Source organism: Pollicipes pollicipes, unplaced genomic scaffold, assembly GCF_011947565.3.
Source record: "Pollicipes pollicipes isolate AB1234 unplaced genomic scaffold, Ppol_2.1 Scaffold_4002;HRSCAF=4701_pilon_pilon_pilon, whole genome shotgun sequence".
Taxonomy (NCBI): domain Eukaryota; kingdom Metazoa; phylum Arthropoda; class Thecostraca; order Pollicipedomorpha; family Pollicipedidae; genus Pollicipes; species Pollicipes pollicipes.
This window is the reverse complement of record NW_023596420.1, coordinates 44,528,928-44,551,393: the sequence shown is the minus strand read 5'-3', so window position 1 is coordinate 44,551,393 and position 22,466 is coordinate 44,528,928. Positions and strand designations below refer to the sequence as shown.

At 53.3% G+C, this 22,466-nt stretch overlaps 1 protein-coding gene across 1 annotated transcript in view; it reads left to right on the top strand.

Moving 5' to 3' along the window:
* Window positions 1–22,466, top strand: part of LOC119094555 (papilin) — a 70,138-nt gene that overhangs the window by 15,623 nt on the left and 32,049 nt on the right. Inside the window, exons 2-18 of the mRNA XM_037217616.1 lie at window positions 424–505; window positions 12,347–12,504; window positions 12,788–12,848; window positions 13,421–13,503; window positions 13,926–14,076; window positions 14,322–14,445; window positions 14,866–14,946; window positions 15,338–15,510; window positions 15,714–15,846; window positions 16,017–16,143; window positions 16,450–16,660; window positions 17,082–17,261; window positions 17,685–17,858; window positions 18,727–18,918; window positions 19,196–19,340; window positions 19,993–20,075; window positions 21,318–21,805. Coding sequence (XP_037073511.1) covers window positions 424–505; window positions 12,347–12,504; window positions 12,788–12,848; window positions 13,421–13,503; window positions 13,926–14,076; window positions 14,322–14,445; window positions 14,866–14,946; window positions 15,338–15,510; window positions 15,714–15,846; window positions 16,017–16,143; window positions 16,450–16,660; window positions 17,082–17,261; window positions 17,685–17,858; window positions 18,727–18,918; window positions 19,196–19,340; window positions 19,993–20,075; window positions 21,318–21,805 — 2,646 coding nt within the window. The remainder of the gene's footprint in view (window positions 1–423; window positions 506–12,346; window positions 12,505–12,787; window positions 12,849–13,420; window positions 13,504–13,925; window positions 14,077–14,321; window positions 14,446–14,865; window positions 14,947–15,337; window positions 15,511–15,713; window positions 15,847–16,016; window positions 16,144–16,449; window positions 16,661–17,081; window positions 17,262–17,684; window positions 17,859–18,726; window positions 18,919–19,195; window positions 19,341–19,992; window positions 20,076–21,317; window positions 21,806–22,466) is intronic.

Genomic DNA, 22,466 nt, shown 5'->3' with positions numbered 1-22,466 from the left:
CATTTTTAACATGCGGCCATCCAGGCCCAGAAAGACAGAATGGCCGAGTCGTTTATGTCTGGTGTTCTTGAGCACGATTTCAAAATGTAACGGCCGCCAATGGGCTCTCAATCAATGTTGTGCAAGGTACGACAACATAATAAAACAATGGGCCACTGACAAGCATATTTCTTAAGCATAGAAGCTGCGTTGTCTAGAGCAGCCTCTTCCACTTAAAAGCATACCAATACTTATATGTGAGCTTACGTCCATCATATCTAGTGCTTGCTTCAACATCTCCAAACGCGGAACATTTCCTTTAACGAACCGCCTGTGTCTGCCTGTGTTTGCGTCTTTGTCTGCCTCGCCGTCACGCCCAACCCAGGTGAAATGTCTGGGAGCGGCGAACGGCGAGTGACGTCAGTTCGCCCGCTCCGCCGGCAGATCCTGGCCGCCGCCGCTGCTGCTGCTGCTGCTGCTGCTGACCATCCAGCTGGCCTGCGGTGCACTCCCAACCGGCGGTCAGGTGAGCGAGACCGGCCGCTGGCCAGCCAAAAGAGCACGTACTAGTGCCGCCACTTTTGAGCCTGTAGGCTCGCAAGGTGCGGGCTTAAAAATCCCACACGGCTTTTGGCAGGTATTGCTGACAGTATCGCGGGCACTGACGCGTATTCTACATTAGAACCGATCTCACATTTGTTTTTTTTAGCCACAAATCTAAACATAATTGATCAGCAACTGTTGGTAATCAGTGCCAATGGAAAATAAGTTATTTGTTTGCACGCGGATGATAGCACAGGAAAGACTACATTGAAGTACAGAGTTTTCCAGCTATACAATCCGGTCATTTCATGAACATCCATGCTATGCTGTAGCTTCAAGAGTAGATTACTATGGCATAACAACCGACAATATTACAGTTAGGTGCAATTACTTAACTGAACATTCTGGGAGGACGAAATTTAAACTCAACAGAAAGTTCCATCCTGAAATAATCCCACATTAATTGCAGATTCTGTCATGGATGTAGCTTCCTATTCAATAAGAGGGCTCCAGTTCGACCCCATAACTTATAAGTTAAGTCATTTATCCCTGCTCATCTCACGCTAAGGAAATCAATGTTTTGCAAGACTACGCTCCTGGATTTTGCACACATTTTGTCAAAAATATCACAGGTCACTGAGAACACAAGCCACATGCAAACATTCAGTGGTTTGTATGCACATCTGATGGATGCAACTACCAAGGCTTGCTAAATTGGCAACACCACCAAATGCCTACATTGAATTAAAAGCATTGAAATCCTATGTCCTGCATTGAAATCCAATGTGTGTCTGTAGAATCCATAGCAGCAAACCAAACCAGTCCACTGCGGCTCACACCCCATCTGCAAGTTATGTAACTTTATGCGGCATTGCTTTCTGCTATATATGTACACTAGTGTGGTATTTATACGGGAAGAAAACCACAGGTTAACACTTAAATCCAACCATTCCGGCGATCCTAGCACACTTTCAAAAAGAAATTATCGAAGGACGAAATCTGCGCAATAGGCTGGTTGTCATCAGATGCCACACGAGCTCGGATGCGCAAGATAGCCTTTACGTGGCGCACGGACACAGACGATCTCGTATTTGCTAGTCAACTTTGAATGGGTCGCCAGCTGTCTGAGCGCAAGACGTAGGATTGGGGTCATTTATGGCGCGCTCATCTTTCACCAAATGCTACGTTTACCTTCTGTTACTTCACATGTGGCGTGTCGATGACGACGCTGGTCGGCATGAGGCATTATGTGCACACCTATATTGAAAGGTTTGGAGCATAAATCCAGCATTAAAAGAACAACTTTGATGGCTGGCTGTAAGCGTCGATGCTGGATGCAGATAAGCAAAACCAGCCATCGTTCAGGAACACAGGACTGGCGATGAGATTGGAAATGGTGCCTGGTGACCAAGAACAATCTTTTGAATATTCGTCCCATGAAGCATGTTATGCGCTAGGCTATGCACACTTATTCGTATATGCCAATGTTTCTTTGTGAAACTGACCAGTTGCTTGGTTTGAAGCACCTGCTATTTTGAGCCTTTGGGTGGCCAAAGTATTCTTTGCATAACGCATGCCTACAGCTATGCATGTTTAGGACTGTAGCTATCACATAAACTCAGGTAAGTGTTTAATCAGGCTTGGTATTTGGACCATTATCCCGGCTGGGGTTGTTTGATTTCACACCTTTCAAGGAATAGATTGTTGGTTCCTTTTGAATAGCGCTCTGAAGAGTCAAGGGATGCTGTCGTGGGCAAAGTAGATTTATACCTGGGACCAAAGAAATCGCATGCGTTGGTTCTTTGGCGCAAGGGTGAAAAAAGGGCATTTTCTGTCACCGACAAATTTTGGAACCGTCTGAATTGTCACCTGGAGTCAAATCACTCAGAAACCGTTGCAATATAACCCTAAATGTGATAAACAAAACAACCAAAACAAAGGCAAAATTAATATAGTGCGGCATGATCATCAAATATTTTCTTTTCAGGAGTTTATTTGTAATACAATTTCATTTGCTGCCCATTAAACGCTAAGCGATGGTTGAGATTAACCAAAAATAATTATCACATAAAGGCATACTTAACATCACTAGCCTAAACGCGTGTGGCTTCCCACTTAGTTTGGGGGGGGGGGTGAGGCGGGATTTTGTCTCCTCACCAGGGGTATGCAGTATAATAGTTTTAGTTATCATTTTTATCTCTTATTTTCATTTATCATTATATGGGGAGTTCAGCCATTCAAAAACTTACTTTGAGGAACTACATCCCCGCTCTGGACTGCGAAAAAGCGCGTCAAATTTAGGGGAAAGCTGTTTTAAGTGCATTTCGGAGGCACGCTCAGCCATTTTTCCTTCCTGCAGCCCCCCCCCCCCCCCCTATCCCTTCCATCCCTCATCCCTCTGTATTTTGCAAAACTGCATTCCTGTAGACCTACATCTACCGATAACATGGTTCCACAAGCACCTGAAACAATATCACTTTTGTTGTCATGACGTCATCGTACAATCAGCTGGAAGCGTCGGCGACCTTCATTATATTTGCACTGCCGGCTTGGTGGATAAGGTCGGCGACAAAAACACATATATTCACGCGAAGCTTGGTGCCAATTTTTTTTTAGACATCAAATTTCGGTGACAGCCAAGACAAAGAAATACAGCACACTATGCAAAACACAACATGAGGTCTCCGTACACAGATGTTATGCCTCCATGGTAATAAATTCCGTCACAAAACACAAGCAAACGTTTTTGTAAAAACTCTTTACCGTACTCCACGGCACCCTGGTATCTTTTCTAGGCTTCATTCCAGCCCGGCGACAAAAATATCCCATGATTTTTAGTTGGTCGGTAGGCTCGGTGACAGGTCGGCGACAAATCAGTGTAATTCCAATGGCCCGGCGGGTCAGCCGATTCACTATTTTTAATAGCCGTCTCTCCGTGTCCCAAACTAGACAGTATAAAGTACTGAAACAGATCTAGATATGGGGATTCATCTGGCTGCAAGGGCGTGTTTCAACTGTTGCGATGCCACTGACATGAGGTGGACGGTAATTTTCAATGCAGTCCAACTTTGTAAGTGACGTTCGCATTGCAGTGTCATTTATACCTGCCTAGAGGTTAATTTCTGGCCTTGTTTACTTCGTTGGTTGTGCCGTGATTTAGCACCCTGTCCTCAGCGATAAGAGGCATTGACAGCTCAGGCAAGTCGGCAGGATAATCCGATCAAGGTAGACATTGACCTGTGATTATCCAAACCGCCTTTTCGAGGCACCGAAAAGCTGTTGACTCACCGAAGAAATCACAAGCGACCAGCCTTTTCCCTTTCAAAGAGCTGTGGATTTGATGTTGAAGCGTGAAAGCACTCCTGATGAAGGGGAATAACAGGAGGTGATAATAGTTCTGAAATATAAAATTATGCCATTTTGCGCTTGGCCTGATTGAGAACGGTCACCACTCACATAGATCTTCAAATCAATTCAATTCTTCTTATTCAGTTCAGGGCTCCATCCCCCCCTCCCGCTCCTCTCCCTAAGTGTGAAGGGCTGTGCTGATCTGGGAGACATCCATATTTCTGGGGTACATTGCATAATTTTTCGCTGCTCCCTTATCTATTTTCAAAACTATGCCCCTGCTTGAAATACGATTATGTTTGAAAAATGCTTTGAAAAGTTTTAAGCGGTTTGGAACCTACATTTGTAACGTAGGGTTTCGTTCACGTAACAGTGTCATCTCTCTGCGCGCGGTCCGCAGAATCGTCGCTTACCCCCCCCCCCCCCCGCCGCACGCGCCGGCCTTGAATCCTCTTGCAATGTCGTAAAAAATCGCTATTCTGAAACCAGAATTCTAGGGGCACTTTTTTGCCAACACGCATGCAATGGATGGCCCAGAGGCTACCGAAGATTTGAGCAAGGCTACACAATGTACCGCACTTGTATCCTCGGAAAACCGTGGGGGCGGGGATAACGCATCGCTCCCCCTCCCCCTCCTGTCAGGGCGGATAACTTGTACGGAAAGAGCTATTCGCCTGATGTGAATTTGTTGACAAATTTCGATGCAGTTGTTGGGGCACAGCAAAAAGCGCCCACCATGCAAAACATGTCGGGCCAGGATTGGAGCATGCCTAAGGTAGATACTTTGATGACGGTTGAGATGGGGCTCGAAGCGCAAGTATGATCTTCATGAGGGGCATGGCCTCGTGGAGACCCCATATTTGACGTTATTCCTAGTGTCACTTGCTACTGGTTCGGAATCTGCCATGCATTCTGCTGCCCCGGCTATCGAGGTCCTACGCATTTTTGCGGTCGAGGACAGCAAATCCAGTCGTAGATCGAGTTTAAATGTAAGGCCCCGGCAAGCCCCGAGGGTGGAAAAACTTCCCGTCGTGATTGGGCTATCTCATTAGACCTGGAACAGGTGCGTCTGCTTTCTTAGCAGCAGCACTTGTCCTGATATTTGTTCGAGGGCGGTGTATGACTGAACGTTTCGGTTGTGTGCATAATATCGAACATTGCAGTGATGAAAGATACTTTTAATGATAGGCTGATTACTGATGACGCTACTGGGGATGGACTCAATGACTAGTTTGACATATGATATCGCATTACGCTACTGGTGACAATTTTTCCTCCCCAAATTTGGTAGGTGACAAAAATACACTTTCACCACCCCTGACTCGCACTTCCAAACATGATCCCAATTATTTAGAGCAAAACTCATACAATATTAGTATCAACACATGCAAACGACATTTGTGAACACCTCTAACACCTTCATTTAGCTTTATATGTAATATGACAACTAAATGTGTTTTATCTCACGCTTGTTCTCCGTGCAGTGCGCTAAATCTGACGTGCAGCGGGCAATGTGAGAGGCCTACATCATCAATGCTCGACCTCTTACTTTTAAGCCGCTGTTCCCCTCAGTAGCAGGAAGCCTCGGATGAATTCTTGACATGTGTCGCTCCAACGAGCTCCGTTTACCTCTGAAGCTACGGCTCAGGTATCCACAAACAACAATTATCCTATATCGGCAGGGCTTTTAACGCTATCGCCCTTAAAAATTGACGATTAGCTACGTTCTTCTAGCCAGTCAGCCTCTCACGACAGGAACGCAGCCAAAAACAGCCCATATCCTTGTACTAATCCCGACGCATTACTGCGTGGCGAGCAATCAAGCCCATCTGTCTCAAATGGCACGACGCTTTAAAACGCTGCGTTGCGAACTAATCACATTCGTCGCAAGATGCAGTGGCCAGCCACGATTTTAGGGCTAGTGATAAGCCTAGTTATTACGTATCTTATACTATTTAGTATGTGAAGTGAATCTTGGCTGAAAATCTGTGAAAAGCATTGATCTGAGGGGAATTGGAAAAGCAATGTGTCATCACTTATCTGTGACATCAGTACTGGTATAGTATATTTTGTAGTATGTTTCCGTCACCTGCTGAAAACTATTCTGATTAAGGCTACTAGGCTTGGCAGCATCTTATGGCTCAACTTGCTCATACAGCGAAACGTCAGTGTTTCGACATGTACTCACACTGCGAGCGTTAGCGAGTGCAGACCAATGTTAAGCTTTGAGTTTCGCCGAGCTGGGATAGTCTTTGCAATATGGTTTTGTTTGTTGAAATTTGTTTCCATTTTCGGAAATTTGTCACCAATTGTCTCGCAAAGGTATCACTTTTTGTCACCGATCATATCTGGTAAATCAAAAGCTTTTTTCTTACCCCTGCTTCGGCGGTCTCTTCAAAATGAGTCATAGTTTCAGGTCTGGAAATGAATACAATTCAACAGTTTCAGTCAGTGTTAGTTCAAAGAAAACAGGTGTAAGAATGAGTGTTTTTAGATTTGGAGATTCCTGTGTTGACCTTTATGTTGTTATCAAGTTCAGTATGTATACCTGGAATTAATGGAGGGTCTCGTAATATTAGCCATAAAGAACGGTCTCGTAAGGGATGAATATGCATAAAGATTTCCTAGAGCTTCTTGTTTTGACAGCAAAAATGCTTTAAGGTTGGGTATGTGTACCTGGAATGAAAATAAGATTGGCAGGGCATGCATGCTTTTTGGTGGCACTTGCTTTACGGGACACGTGTTAGCTTTCAAATTTAGCAAACAAATACGGGCTAGGTGCGGATAATCCAAACTAAAAAAGCGCAGCTATAGTAGGTGCCCAAACGGCGAGAACGTCTAGTGGCTCACTGCCCCATGCTGGGAGGGCCAGCTTCCAACATGGCATTCATATGTGTGCTTCACTTAGTGAATGTGATATTGGAAAGCAGGAAAACATAGAAGCAGCATCGTTTTTCTAAGCGCCGTCTTCATGTAGGTACTCAGAGCAGATGCTACTCAATTTCACGCTGCTGGCGCATACGCGTCGTGCCGAACGCCCTGTAAATAGTCTGCGGGAAATGCTGCGCCGCACGACCTCGCTGCACGGCGGGCAAGCGCAAAAAGACCGCGCAGCGTGACGTGGCGGCGGTACGTATTTCTGAATGCATCAAGATTTAACACGCGCACGCGCTTTGGTGGGTCAAATTGACTCTCCCCCAAAGGTTTTCCCAGAATGGTTTGCGAACGGCGCGGCGCAGCCGCGCCAAGTTTTGCACAGCTGTAGACACTGAATAGCAGATCGCTTGGTATCAAAAATTTAGATGTACTATGTAAGGTCGCTGACCTATGGCAGGTCAAAGTGGGGCCATGGTTTCAGCGAACTCAATTTCTAGACAATCGTTCAATCTGATGCAACAACGGAGTGTTAGACGAAGCCATGCATCTCTGAGATGCTTTCTTAGGCAACACAAATATTGAATAAGCAAATTGCGTTGACCTAAGTTCAGGTATAAAGGTTAGACTAAGGTCAAAACCAACTTGCTTTTTTACTCAAGGGCTTGCTGTATGGGATAGTTTCTGGTGTTCATTTCGAATTTATTGATAGCAGGAACCGCATTATACATCTTCCATGGTCTTCTTAGAGGTTAGAACAGGTCATTGACCTGAAATGGCACGGGTCAGTATTTTTTTTAGAAGCATTCTGCCTGACGTAGTCTTTGTCGCTTATTCAAATGCAAAAACCAGAGCAGCCTTGTATGATTTTGGTTACAATAACCTTCAAAATGTCAAGCAAGGCCACTGACCTAAACTGAGCATGTGACCGTTGCTTGGAAACAGTTATCTAGGTTATAGGGGCACTTTGGAAACCAACCTGGCATTTGACCTTGTTTGACCTTATTTCACCCGAAGGTCATGACCTAGGAACCTAGAACTTTGACCCAAGTGAGTTCACGTAAAGGTCAGCACACCCTGTAAATTTGGTGTCCCTAGGTCTCTTAGTTTCCGAGACCTCAGTGGGGGGGAGGGCAAATTGATCCCCCACCTTAGCTAAGGGTATCTAGCCGGCCACCCGGGCGCGTGTTAAAGCTCTGATGAATATTCGTTCCTGGTTTCGTTGTCTTTGAAACATTCGTGTGATAAATATGCGCCTCGAATGCCTGACGCGCGGCCCTCGTCATGAAGCTCATCTCAACCAGCAAATCGTAAGCTGAATTGTTCCCATGCCTTAGGGCGACAAATGGCCATACAGATGCTATGCTTGATGCTTCTTGTCTTGCATGCATTTAGCTCATATGTTCATGTACTTGGAGGCTTGCTGTTTCTGTTTTGCTGCATGCATGTAATCCATGTTGTTGGAGCAGCCTGAGCTCCTTCCTAAGTTTGTTAGCCGTTTCGTCTACAACACCCGCCTTCTCCTCCTCACTTATCTTACCTTCGCCAGTCATGACCTGTACTGTCCAATGCTTGCGCTTGCGATCTTCGCTGAAAGGAATGGTTCACTGCATGATTTTATACAAAGGTGACATTTGCTGATACAGTCCCGAATGTGCACATTGCAGTCATCACTGTCAAAAACATGATCATGGACAGAATTTCGCAATCGGGGTGGAAATGTAGGCCACGATCCAAAATTTCACGGAAAAGCTCACTTTGGATAAGCGCCAGCGCGAAATTTCCGCACGGCACATAACACCACCGCATCGCGTCATTCCACTTACTTTCGGGGATGTCTACCGCCACATTTTAATGGCCGACGTGCATTTACATATCAATGCATCCAAAATTGGGAAGTGGAGATGCATCCCCGGGGCCCACTTGAATACGCGCCAGATGACCGATTCTAGACTCCGCCTTCAGTGAACACTGTATGATCACTGTGCAAGATCGTACAGCCCTGTGAGTTCTGACCGCTGAGTCTTGTATACTGGCCTATGTACACTGCCATGCCTTGCAAGGACCGACGCGTCCGGCAATCAGTCCGACGCGTGGGGGGGGGGGGGGGCAGACCGGTGTGTCGGGGTAGGGGGAGCGGACCCACATCGCCCATCCGGGGGCACCGCACCGGTATGTCGGGGTGGGGGATGGGATGGGGAGGGGGCAGACCCACACCGCCCATCCGGGGGCGCCGCACCGGTGTGTTGGAGTGGGGGGGGGGGGGTGAGGGGGAGCAGACCCACACCGCCCATCCGGGGGCGCCGCACCGGTGTGTCGGAGTGGGGGGGGGGGGTGAGGGGGAGCAGACCCACACCGCCCATCCAGGGGCGCCGCACCGGTGTGTCGGAGTGGGGGGGGGGGTGAGGGTAGGGGAGCAGACCCACACCGCCCATCCGGGGGCGGCCGCACCGGTGTGTCGGAGTGGGGGGGGGGGGGGGGTGAGGGAGAGCAGACCCACACCGCTCATCCGGGGGCACCGCACCGGTGTGTCGGGGTGGGGGATGGGATGGGGAAGAGAGCAGACCCACACCGCCCATCCGGGGGCACCGCACGGTGTGTTGGAGTGGGGGGGGGGGGTGAGGGGGAGCAGACCCACACCGCCCATCCGGGGGCGCCGCACCGGTGTGTTGGAGTGGGGGGGGGGGTGAGGGGGAGCAGACCCACACCGCCCATCCGGGGGCGCCGCACCGGTGTGTGTCGGAGTGGGGGGGGGGGGGGTTGAGGGGGAGCAGACCACACCGCTCATCCGGGTGACCGCACCGATGTGTTGGAGTGGGGGGGGCTGAGGGTGGGGGAGCAACCCACACCGCCCATCCAGGGGCACCCCACCGGTGTTGTGGTGGGGGGTTGAGGGTGGGGGAGCAGACCCACACCGCCCACCCGGGGGCACCGCGCCGGTGTGTCGGGTTCCTCACTCCTGTTTGCATTGCAGAGGAGCCCAGCGCGGCGTGAAGCCCAGCTCCTGGCGCCTGCCGATCAGGACAGTTAGTTCTCGCTGTTCCATGGCAAGCACCGCTCTCCCAAGAAGGAGCATAACGGCTGTCTTTTGAAAACAGACATGACGAACGATGGAATGGTGGCGTAATCCGCTGCCCAAATTTTGGTGTGCATGAGTTACAACGTGAACTTCGCGTTAGAGAAATTCAGAGTTGTGAGGGTTGCAAGGAAAGTTGGTTTTGATTACACAGCATCCGCTATTCTGCATCTTCGTCCACGAAATTGTCATGCTCACCAATGCAGTTTTTTGACAATTGTTGTGAGCAGCCCGCCTGTTCGACAAGCAACACTTGGCTGCGCCCTAGGCCGCCCCTCGCTCGGCGCGCGTCCGGCGTTCCCTAGCAACGGTATACGAAAGGCGTGGGCCCCCGGGGCAAAAGTCAGCTGACGCTGGGCGGGGGCGATTTATGTTCGCAGTGAACAAACACACAGTACCAGGTATACCTGGACGTGTTGGCCTTCTTTTGTCCATGGTTCATGCTTAAAGCTGCATTCGTGAAACTCGGAAACTGGGAATTGAAAGCTTACTCCAACATTCGTCACTGTCACAAACAGATCACGCTGCGAAATGTCTCCCAAGCGCCATAGGCAAATCTGGCTTTGAACTCGCCAGTCGCCAGCCATTTGCATGCAGCGTTAAGGCGGCTCCTGTTGCTTTGCACCCGCCTGTGTTTGTGGGCCAAGGCTAACAGCTGACGGCTGGCGGGGCCGCCACGTGATCACGCCGCGGACGATGGCGTCCGGTAGCCTGACGATGGTGTCCGGTTACCGGACGATGGCGTTCGATAGCCTGACGATGGTGTCCGGCTACCGGACGAGGTCACTACCATGGTAGTCAAAAGGCGACAAAATGGTAAAAAAATGTCACAATCATCCGTATCCTCGACATTTAAGAGATTGATTTTTAAGAGACTGATTTTCTGATAAGAGACTGATTTTCATACAGCGGGTGAGGTCTGTCAAAAACAGAGGATTACGGACGCTAAATTCGCTGGCTTTATCGTCGCTTTCCACTCATTTTATGCTTGTCACCTTATTAGAAGCCTCTTCAATATGGAGCTGAGGAATCACTCAAAATTAAGAGTAAGCCACGTATCTTTAGATGAAGCAATATGATGGGTCCGAACAGTTTAGAATGAAAGTGTGGCATTCCTTCTCAAACCATTTTTCAGTGCACGCGTAGAGACGTCCACCATTGTTGGCTTAGGAAGCCTTCCTGCAGGTAACAGCTGCAATTTCCTCTAAATTGAAGATTTCCGTAGCACATTACACAGCCTTGTCAGCTGACCATGCCTTGCCTTCGCTAGACAATACAAAGTGGATGCCTTGGCGTGACTCGTCTCTGTTTAGCTCGTCCTGCCATATCCGACGGCCCTGTCGGCTGCGGGTTAAGCGGAGTCGCAGTGGCGGCACGTGGTGACGGAGCGGGACGGGCCATCCTCCGGCCGAGTCCCCCGACTTCTAGTGCGCCGTGTCGCCGTGATGCAGGGCGACACGCGTTGAAGCATTGGGAGAGCGCAGACATGATGGCACGCATTTTTGGTAGCTTTCAACCATCATTTCCCCTGGTTAGGCACCCGGTAACGCTGCCCCCCCCCCCCCCCCCCCCGCTCTTCTTGGAGTAAATGCCTGGTATGTATCGTATGCATATGACTTAAGAAGAAGCCAACGGTATCTAGTTTTAAGGTACTATGCTATTCTTAAAGACTTAAGCATGACTTGTTACCCCAACCCGGCGTCACGTTACACTGTCCAAAGCTCCTCCTCCCCCCCCCCTGTTACGCTTCCGTTACTCCCTCTCTCTCCTCTATATGTATCGTACTTTCTGGAAGGCCTCATTAGCTGGCACCCCTTGGAGTCCGTGCCTATTTCCGTTGGGCGTCGCTTGATACAATGCCTTTTAACGGGTTTATCACGATGGCTTTATCACGAGCATGCTCTCCCTTCAGGCTCAACGATGAATCGCGAAAGGATTTGTGCTGATTGGCAATAAATTTATTTGCCAGCCCTGGAGACCAGCTGTGTGGAATCAAGGAACTGCCAACGTTTTGGTGTATCGGCGGCAGGATGGAGCCCAAAATTTGTGTTTTCTCCGGCCTTCGCCAAATCCTGTATACGCCGCCTGTTTAAAAAATCTTAACGACGCGATGATTTGGTTTTTGCAGATGTGATGTGCACTAACTTGAAAAACTGGTCAACGGGGAAGAGTTAGATTATGGCGTGCGTCGTAACGCCGCGACAGAGTCTGACCACACCAGTGACGTAATGAGCCATATCTTGTTGTTCTTGTTGTCTGTAGATAGCATGGACACAATCTGTGACGAAGTGTACGCCATGATTTCGAACGCGTTATCTTGTGTCAAACCATGCTTCTATTTCGCACATGTATTCCATCATCACAGCCTAAAGCAGTAGAATCACCACAAAAACAGATCGGAAACCAGCTCATACTCTCAAACCGGTCGCTTTCAGTCCCCGCAGCCTTCACAGTAAGCGTCCCTATTTGCTCACTACCCCCCGCGATGTGAGAGGTCCCGCTGATGGTGCCCGCCGGCGACGGCAGGGGCGACCGCGGCGGCCGCGGCGGCAGGCCGGGGTGGTGTTCGGCGACGGTGTCACCCAGGACTCGGGCCCCTGGGACTTCTGGGAGCAGGACTCGCTCTGCTCACGCTCCTGTGGCGGCGGGGTCACCCGCCAGGTCAGACGGTGCCTTCGGCAAAGGTCAGTGCTCGACCGCCCCTGGGCATGGCGATTGGCAATGGTCGCGCCTGCATGAAGATTATTGTGGGACGTTGCAGAAGGCCGCCAATGTGACGCGCGGTCAAAGCAGCCGAGTTTGATGATTCATGGAAGGAAATCATCAGAGTCTCTGCGTCACTGGATGGATTTCAGGACATGTATTGCTCGTCTTGGTCAATTTGCCGTCACAGCGAAAAATGACGCGTTCCTCTCGTGAGCAAGGCAGCCGTGCCTTTGAGTCGGTGAACGAGTGGTCTGTCGCCAGAGTCGACGGGTCGTCCGAGTGCGCCGGGCCCAGCACGCGCTACCAGTCCTGTAACGTCCAGGTGAGAGGAGTGACGGGTTGTTCAGCAGCGACCCCCCCCCCCCCCCCCAGACGGCCCGGATCGAGCCCAGCAGGGTACTCAGCAGGCAGCGCCAGGAGGCCCTGATCTCCTAGCGCTAACGCTCCTCGGGTGCACCGCCGCCTCCCTCCAGTAGAAAGTCCTGATTTCAACCGTCCTCATAAGGGACATTGGAACGCTCAGCATTGATGGGTTGAGGTAGGCGTCGCCTTTGGTCAAGGCCTTCCTCCACGCATTGGCTGTCTTATTTCATTTGGCCTTGGTCCGAAAATGGCGCCACCCTCAGCCATTTCAGTGACGGGAGCATGTACAGGCCGTAGAGCTCGACTGCTGGCGCTCTTCCCTGGTGGTCGTGCAAACCCCTCGCACAGCGCCGTGAGTGGTCGGCCAGTCCGTCCTGACGTACTCATGCTGTTGTCCTCGTTGTAGTACTCATGCTGTTGATGTTGTAAAACCGCAAGTACTTTTTTGGTGTTTTGACGGCAAGCGCATTCGCACGTCCCAACCCGACTGCGCCCAGTGGTAGCACCGCCGTTGATGAGCATGTTCGTCAGCCCTGCCCAGCCGGCTCGAAAGACTTCCGAGAGGAACAGTGCTCCTCGTTCGACAGCACCGCCTTCGAAGGCCGATTCTACAGGTGATGTCTAGACGCAGCCGCCCTCGGTGCTCGCGGACAGTCGCCACGTTCTTAAGGCCCGATTTCAGCGTCGCATTTGCCTGCTTCTAGTGTTTGTGGTGTGTGTGTGGGGGGGGGGGGGGGGCGATGGCTGCTCCGAGCGGTGTCTGATTCCGTCCGATGTTGTGAGTCGAGCTGGTAACTGGGTTATTAAACATACGTTATAACGTTCTGCTCTGGCGTTCGCACACCAATGTCAGCTTCCGTGCTGTTCAACTTCAGTTCAGCCTGCCCCGTCACGTCGAGTGCAAGTCAAATCATTACGGATGACATAATCCAGAAGTGACCACTCAAGGTGTTAAGGTGATCACAGTCGATCAAGGATCACTCTCCGCCAACGTCACCTCGACCATACGGCCTCGAGACCTGACGTTTGCTGGCAGATGGGTGCCGTATCTGCGAGCGGCCAATCAGTGCGAGCTGAACTGCAAGCCTCAGGGGGAGCGCTTCTACTACCGGCAGCGGAGGAAGGTGACGGACGGCACCAGCTGCGGCGAGGACGGCCTGGGCATCTGCGTCGACGGCCAGTGCAGGGTAGGTCAGGCGGCCGGCCCCCTTTGGATAAACCCGGCCCCTCCCGAGGCCAGCGGTGATCGGAGTCGGCTTCATGACAGAACCAGCAGCGATGAACGCGGACGCAGGCTCGCGGCACGGATTCATTTACACGTGCAGTGAGGATGGGAGCATGCTGTCACTCACCCGGGAGCTCTACCGCCGCTGTCTCAGCGCCCTCGCGCCTGACCGCCTGACCCTCGCACCGCGCCGTGCCCGTGTTCCAGCGCGTCGGCTGCGACCGGCTGCTCGGCTCGACTCGGCAGGAGGACGAGTGCCGCGTCTGCGGCGGCGACGGCAGCACCTGCCACACCGGCCAGGGCGTCTTCGACTCCAACGACCTCCAGCAAGGTGCCTACACACACACCGCCTGGTGGGCAGGGTGGTTATGGAGCTCCAAGTAGAGTAGTTTTGCGCTTTATTCTGCCCAGGGTGGCTCCGAGTGAGTGTTGCGCGGACATTTGCCGTTCCATTCATTGCGTACATCAAAGAAACGCCGTTTCAATGGGCTGCATGCGTTGAGACAACCGCAGTCAGCGTGCTCATTCATAGCATTTGATGAGACCCCAGTCGCCAGCTGTTTCAACTTTGTACACCGCATTCGCTCTGCGTCACGAGCCCGCCGCGGTCAGCACGCAGATAGGCTGAGTACCGCAACCTTCTCACCGACAGAATTTTGTGCCCGCTGGGAATGTCCTGATGTTCGCTGTGGTGTGGAAAAATGGTGTTGGTAATTGTGGTGAGGATTGTGATAGGAGGACACCTTTCCAGGGTACAATGACATTCTGCTCATCCCCGCGGGCGCGACACATATCTTTGTGGAGGAGCTCAAGTCGTCGAGCAACTACCTCGGTGCGTATGAGCGCGGTGGTGGCAAGCTGAGCAAATATGTCCCCGTCGCTCTTCGGTTCGTCGTTCTTCGTCAGGCGGGGGATCTCAAATCACGTATGGTGGGATGGTGAACGTATCATGCATCGTACCGATTGAATGGATATTGAGCTTAAAGATGCAAGTCTCCGTTTCCACCGTTTTCGAGGATGTCCCCGCTCCTTAGGTTCACCAGTGCCACGACATGCATTTAGGTACGACACGGATCGACGCGGAGTGACGCTATCCCCGGGTGGGACACGACATTCGAGCACGTCCTCATCATGCGCCGGTCACCCCGGTTCGACCCTCGGTCTCGGTCCTTCGCCGGCCGCCACGCGCGCCTGCCCGCGTCGTCAGCAGTCCTGTGCCGCAGCCATCCGCAACCTGACGGGCCACTTCTACCTGAACGGCAACTGGCGGATCGACTCCCCGTCCAGCCGCACGTTCGCCGGCAGCCGCTTCCACTACGAGCGGCGCCGCGCCGGCTTCTTCGGGCCGGAACGGCTGCGCGCGCTGGGGCCCACCACCGAGCCGCTCTACGTTGTGGTGGGTGATGGGGCCGCGGGACCCGGTGCGTGTGTGTATGCGACATGATCAGTTTGGCATACAGTAGGCAGGATTGCCGCCGTTGTCGGACACTCGAATTCCGCGAAAGGGCTTTAGCCCAGCGCTACATTGTAGGACGACGTCGCCTGGAACATCGCTCAGCTTTCCATCGAGACTGCCGTTAATGTTCTTTCTTGTCACAGCTCCTGTACCAAGAGTTCAATCCTGGAATCCAGTACAGGTACAGCGTACCGAAGACAATCGCCGAATCGGGAAAGGCCGAGTACTCGTGGGTACCGGACGAGTGGTCCGATTGCTCCGCAATCTGTGGTACAGGTACGACACAGCACTGTCTATTCCCAGGTATCCCGCTTTTTCTCTCGAGCGCATTTTGTTGAGACGCCACAAAACAGATATGCAGTTTAGATACGGCTCTGGGTTTGTTAAGAAATCCTCATGTCAAAACTCTCTGCGAAGACATCTGAGTAGCGCACGACTCCCGCCAGGGGTGCGGCGGCGTGAGCTCCGATGCGTCCGAGAAGAAGACGAACAGAAAGTGTCCGAGGACCTGTGCGACGTGCTGCAGAAGCCGACGGAGTCGGAGTCGTGTAATGAGCATCGCTGCCAAGCCAGGTGCACGCCCTAAGCCGCCGGGAGCGGGAACCATGGCGGCTGCTCACGGGTGGCGTATTGGAGTCATGAAATACGCCCCTTTGGGGACGAGACAATACACGCCCCTTTGGAGAGTCATAATACGGCCCTTTGGAGACGAGGCATTCCGGTCGGCAGCTTGGGCGAAGCCGTCTGTCCGTTAAGACTGGCGTGTTCATTCTATGAAGCGCTGAGGATATGTTCTAGACCGACTGTTCGTGCCCTGCCCCTCCCCCTCCCTCCGCACACGCACACAGATGTCACTCACTGTTGGTGTGCCGCGCCCAGCTGGCAGGTCGGCAACTGGTCGGAGTGCTCTGCCGACTGCGGCCAGCAGGGCGTCCAGTTCCGGTCTGTCACCTGTCAGCAGAGGGTCACTGCGCTGGTGAACGCGACTGTCGCGGATGACCAGTGCCTCGAGGGGGCGCCGCGGCCGGACGAGTCGCGCCCCTGCGCGGCCGGCCCGTGTCCCAGCTACCACATTGGCGACTGGTCGCCGGTGGGTGTCCGGCCGGAGCGGAGGTCACTGACCCGGACCGTGTCGGCAGGGTTCGGACCGGTGCGGGAGCCCACTGCGCCACGGGATTGCCCGCACCCTCGCGGAAAGTGACGTGCCATTAAGTCTGCGGTGGTATGTTCATGAGCGGGGGGCAGAATTCATAATGTGTGGGCTACCAAGAGACCAATCGTCCTGCTTACGTCATGAGACGGGGCTAGAGGTGACATCTGGTATCACCTAATCGTGTAAGGATATGTGCGCGTGCTAAAGCCCAACCCCGTCACTGCACAACACTCAGTTTGACCAAGATACGCCTGCTTGGGGCTGTCTTCTTGCGTGGGTCTGGCCGCCCAGTCCCGGCCGCCAGTGACCAGAATGTCCTCTCCGGCGTGGCTGACCGCATGTGACCCCGCCCCGGCAGTGTGACCGCCTGTGTGGCGAGGGGAGCCGCACGCGCCAGGTGCTCTGCCATCGCGAGACAGCCGAGCGGACCGAGCTGCTGCCAGACTCTGGCTGCGACGGAGCCCGGCCAAACGGCACAGAGCCGTGCATGCGCCGGCCCTGCGACGGCGTCGACTGGGTCACCTCCGACTGGGGAGGGGTGGGTCACCTCTAACTGGAAAGGGGTAGATCACCTCAGACTCCTGGAGAGGGCTTGTCGAAGAACTGCGACTGTGCAGACCACAGGCGTCTCGTCTCATGTATTTATGCCACCTCTGCCCAGCTTTCCGCGGAGCTTAGTAGGACGGCTGATAGTGACTCGTCCACTGCCGCAGGCTCCATCAATATCCTCGTGCCACGCACAGCGGTCACACGGCTACCCATCTATACGGGCCTAGAGTCCGCTGAAATGGTGGTTCGAACCTCGGTTTACTGAGATCATCTGTCCTGAAATGCTGTGCAAACTCCCGCGAATGCCTGTGCCATCTCTTTAACGACCTCCCACCCGAAGCTGCAGCAGTGGGACCAGCCCCAGGCAGCGTCTGGTGTCCGAGGGCGTGACGGCCGCCGGTCTGCTCCGCAGTGCGCAGGAGCGTGCGGCCTGACGGTGCAGTCGCGCACCGTTCAGTGCGCCAGCGAGGCGGGTCACGTGTACGAGGAGCGGTTCTGCCACGCGGTGCGCCGGCCCGCCCCCAGCCAGCCGTGCGCCGGCGCTCCGGACTGTGCCTTCATCTGGTACGCCACCCAGTGGAGCGAGGTACGCACCCCGCCGGACAGCGGGATAGGGCTCAGCGCGCGAACCGCGGCGGGGCGCCGCCTCGCGGCAGCTGGGGCCCGTGGTGTTCCAGTAATGTTTTCACTCTCGTCTCCGCAGCACGTCCGCGACCGTGTGTAGCATCTGCCTCGGTTTGTGGCTGGATCCGTACTCAGTCTTGCGATTCGATTCAGGGTTAGTGGTATCCTTCCACGGATATCGACTTGGTGGACGCAATCGAGTGAGAGTTTGTTGCACGCTGAGAACTTTTTCGCATTTGGAAGCTTTCGTTGCCCTGTCCACTGTTAGTCTCATCTAACTCAGGTGCGCCCTGCTTTGTCGACAAGCGTTGCGCAGCTGATCAAATTATGCCCACGTTTACCGCAATTCTCTTCTTACCGTAACTCGGTTCCTTTTCCTAGCAGCGTGCTCCCCAGCTGACTGTGCGAGGCTCGTCACGTGACGCCATGGCTCACCTCTGGTGATTAGGATACCAGCCAGCTGATGTATGTGCCGTGTCCGTGCTGGTGTATCTCGACCGACTCATTCATCCCAGCTGAACTGGCCCGCGTATCGCACATCCGCCGCCACGACTTACCTCAGCTGACCTGCCCGGCATCTGCTGACCTGACCTTGGCCTGTACGAACACGATCTTTCCTCAGCTGACCTCACCTGACATGACCTGCCCTCAGCTGACCTGACCTGGGTCTCTACAAACAAGATCTACCCTCAGCTGACCTGACCTCTTCCTCGGCCAACACGAATTTCTCCTCTGCCCTTACCTGCACCCTGCTGATAGGACATACCCCCCGGCCGCCCTGACGCGGACATGGGCTGTGCCCCTCCCGATGACCCCCTGCCCTGCGGCAGTGTTCTGCCGCTTGCGGGCCCGGCCTGCAGAGCCGCAGGGTGTTTTGTGGCGCGGTGGACGAGGCCGGCCTGATCTCCACCGTGGACGAGGCCAACTGTGACCCAGCGCGGCGCTACGAGCCGACCCGGCCGTGTGAGGGCGACCGGCCGCCACCGTGTCCGGCCGCCTGGCGCACGTCGCCCTGGGGCCCGGTGAGTGGCCCGCCGAACACCACTCGCTGGACGTCTCCGAGACGTTCCGTGATTCGTCGTCTCTCGACATGTCTCAGTACCCTTCACTTCTCCTGGGGGGTCCTGATATGACGTGTTTGCGCGAGAAGACCTCGATCCTGGTGTCTATGGAGCGACGCAAAGCTCAAGAGACGCTGTCTCGCTGTGAGTTCGCCCGATAGATTCGTTGTCAGGAGAGCGCCGCCGCCGACTGCCTTCGAGGAGGTCCGTGACGCCGCGTGCCTCGCGCGTGTTCTAGTGTTCCGCCTCGTGCGAGAAGGGCACGCAGACGCGGAAGGTGTTCTGTGCGGACGATTCGGGCCGGGTGGAGTTGAGCCGATGCGACGGCACGAGCATCCCCTTCACGCTCCAGGACTGCAACGACATCGCCTGCGCCGACGCAGGTCGGTGACTGCGCTGAGCCTTCGCCACCAGTCGGAAAGCAGCTCAAGTTCTGGCGGCACCCGTGACGCAACGTCGTGGCTGCTCGTCACGACTGGCTGCTCGTCAGAATCTGTCGCTTCGGCATGGTGTACGCTGTGTTGAAGCTGCTCGTCGCAAGCTGTCGCTTCGGCATGGTGTACGCTGTGTTGAGGCTGCTCGTCGGAAGCTATCGTTTCAGCATGCTGTGTTGAGGCTGCTCGTCGGAAGCTGTCGCTTCGTCATGGTGTACGCTGTGTTGAGGCTGCTCGTCTGGACTTGTCGCTTTGGCATGGTGTACGCTGTGTTGAAGCTGCTCGTCGCAAGCTGTCGCTTCGGCATGGTGTATGCTGTGTTGAGGCTGCTCGTCTGGACTTGTCGCTTTGGCATGGTGTACGCTGTGTTGAGGCTGCTCGTCGCAAGCTGTCGCTTCGGCATGGTGTACTGTGTGCTGTACTGGTGATCGATACTCTGGACGCAGTTAGTTTGTTGCATTTGGTTTTCTCAAAAAATATCGTCCTCAACGTAGAGCCAATAACATCAATGGATGATATTTCGGTATCTTTTGACATCCACTGAGTGATCTAGGTTGAAACGTTCTGGGCGCTCTTCCAAACGGATGCAATCCTTTTGCAGAATTGTTAAAGCAGTTGGAAGTGGCCACACAGACGTACATCCCATCAGCAGCCGACGAAGATTGCCTCGATTACGACGACTACGTAAGCTCCGCCCAGCAGTCATCTGTACGCTAACAACTTCAGTGTCAATCCCTCAACACTGGCACGCTGGGAAGGGCGTCCATTTGAGCAAAGAATCAGGGCCTACAGACCTCGCAGCTAATATGTTTCAAATATTGTCCTTAAGTCACTGAGCTTTTCCATGTTTTGATTCATGTTGTTCGTGACTTCCAGGTGCAGGAAGTTTGAAAGGAATGGTTGGGGTAGTTCGCTTTTTAGTTGCATTGATCTTTACTTTCGCCACCGTCCATTTATTTCATAAATCAGTATTCAGTCCAAACATTTTAACCGGTTGAATTTCAGGGATCAGAGCTGTTTTATGAATTTCAGCCATACTATACGATTGTGAAATTCTAACCCAATGACATAATTCTGTGGCGAAATCTCAACGTACCAGTGCTCGGCACACAGTCTGCACTGTCCTTTAACCTCATCTTCCCTGGAGCCACCGCTTCCACCGACCGCAGGCCACCCCAGCCAGGGACAAATAGCGAGCGCCAAAGTGACTCGAACCCATCCACCCCGGCACGGGTAGGATGGAAGGCAGGCGCTCGAAGCTATCGAGCCACGGGGCGGAGTTAAACATCGCTTTGGTTCCAGTATTATTCCGTTGCGGTGCCAGGCAACGGAGCGCCGGCAATGACAGCTAATAGAGGGATTGGGCGGACCGAAAGTTTGTTTGTGAGCTAAATGCGTAGAGGCTCCGATCTTTCTCTCGATTCACTTAGAACATTCTTGTTTACAAGGCGTTTGCTGTTCACGCGCAAAGACTATACAATTGTAGCTTTTGTATAGTAATATATATAATATTTGTATGTATAATATATAATAATACATATAAATAATATTTTTATATAATGTTTTGCTATAGTAATTGTAGCTAACACCGGGCTTATGACAGGGCGCTGAAGGTGTCAAGGGTTTTCAAGTGGTGTGCCATTTTATAACGGTGGTTTAGTTTAAAGTGTAACTGTGGAAGTCAGCACAAAAAATGATACGTTGTCAGTTGTTCGGTATGACTTGGCGTTGAGAAGCAGCATACCTGACGGCATGTCTGTGTATGTAGCAAAGATAAACTGGACAACTTCATGGTAGACCGAATCCTTCGCTCAACACCACTGATCTGTAACTCTCCATAACCGCATGCCCCTCGTGGCGACCTTCTGCTTCCGTCACTCCCATCCATCCCTCCTCGCTGACGTCACTGACTTGCTCCGCCGCCAGGAGGACGAGGCCGGCTCGGGCAGCGGCTCGGGCGAGGCACCGGACGCGCCCCGGCGCGAGCACGCCACCTTCAGTGACCTGCTGGCACGCGCGCTGGACTCGATCGCGGACGAACGCTCCAGTGGCGACGGTTCCGGAGCCGCCCTCGAGGAGACGGCGGACTGGGACGCGTCCGGCGAGCAACCGGACGACCTCGCCGCCCTGCTGAGGGCGTCGGACGCGGCCTCGGGAGACGGCTCAGGGGACCTGAGGGCAGACCGGGGCGACGGAGCGCCCGGGGACTTGTTCGAAGACGCGTTTGGCGCGGCGTCCGAGGTTGCTCTGCGCAACCAGACGCTGACGACTTCGCCTCGCCAGCGACGGCAGGCCTCCAACGACGACCAGCCTCTGGAGGATTTCTCCGGGTCAGGAGCGCTCGAATCCGACGTCGTCCTCCTCGCCGGACGGTCCCGCAGACTTGGCGGGGGAGCCGTCGTCTGGCCAGGAGCGTGACGTCGGTGAAGATGTGTACGACTATGGAGATGGTGGTCCAGATCTTGGATACCTCTTCGGAGATGCCTCGGGCGACAAGGAGTTAGAAGGCAAGTGGTTCCATGTTCCTTGCAGCGCACACGCTTCCGCGAATAGCGTCAGCTTCAGCTTTCTTCCCTTTGCGTGCTTCGCTTTTCGTAACCATATCACATCAGCGGCAATGCCACAAGGCCTGACAAAACTACGACATGGTATTTTCACCACACCCAACTCTGACACGCCTTCACGCGTTCGTGATTCAGCATGGTGTGTAATCTTTCAGTCGTGCTGGCGTCCTGTATTCCAGTGTCCGTTCTCCGACACCAGATACCATTCTTCGACACCAGATAGCCGGGGATGCGGTGCTAAAGGCTGCCACACACTGGCCAATTCGCTCTGCGATGTTGCCCAGCGTCTCGGCTGCTGCTAGCGATCTGTCTGCTCTGCTTGACCTTGACCCTGTTGTCGACTTGAGCTTGCTGAAGCAGCCGCGCAAAATTCGCAGTGATAAAAGCTGGGCACGATTGTCTAATATCGGCTATTGCCGTCTTCATAGTGAGAGCACTATGCGACGCCAGCCACCTGATAGCACTTTTCAAGGTCATCGGCTACGAAACCGGGTAGATGCTTCCCGGAACA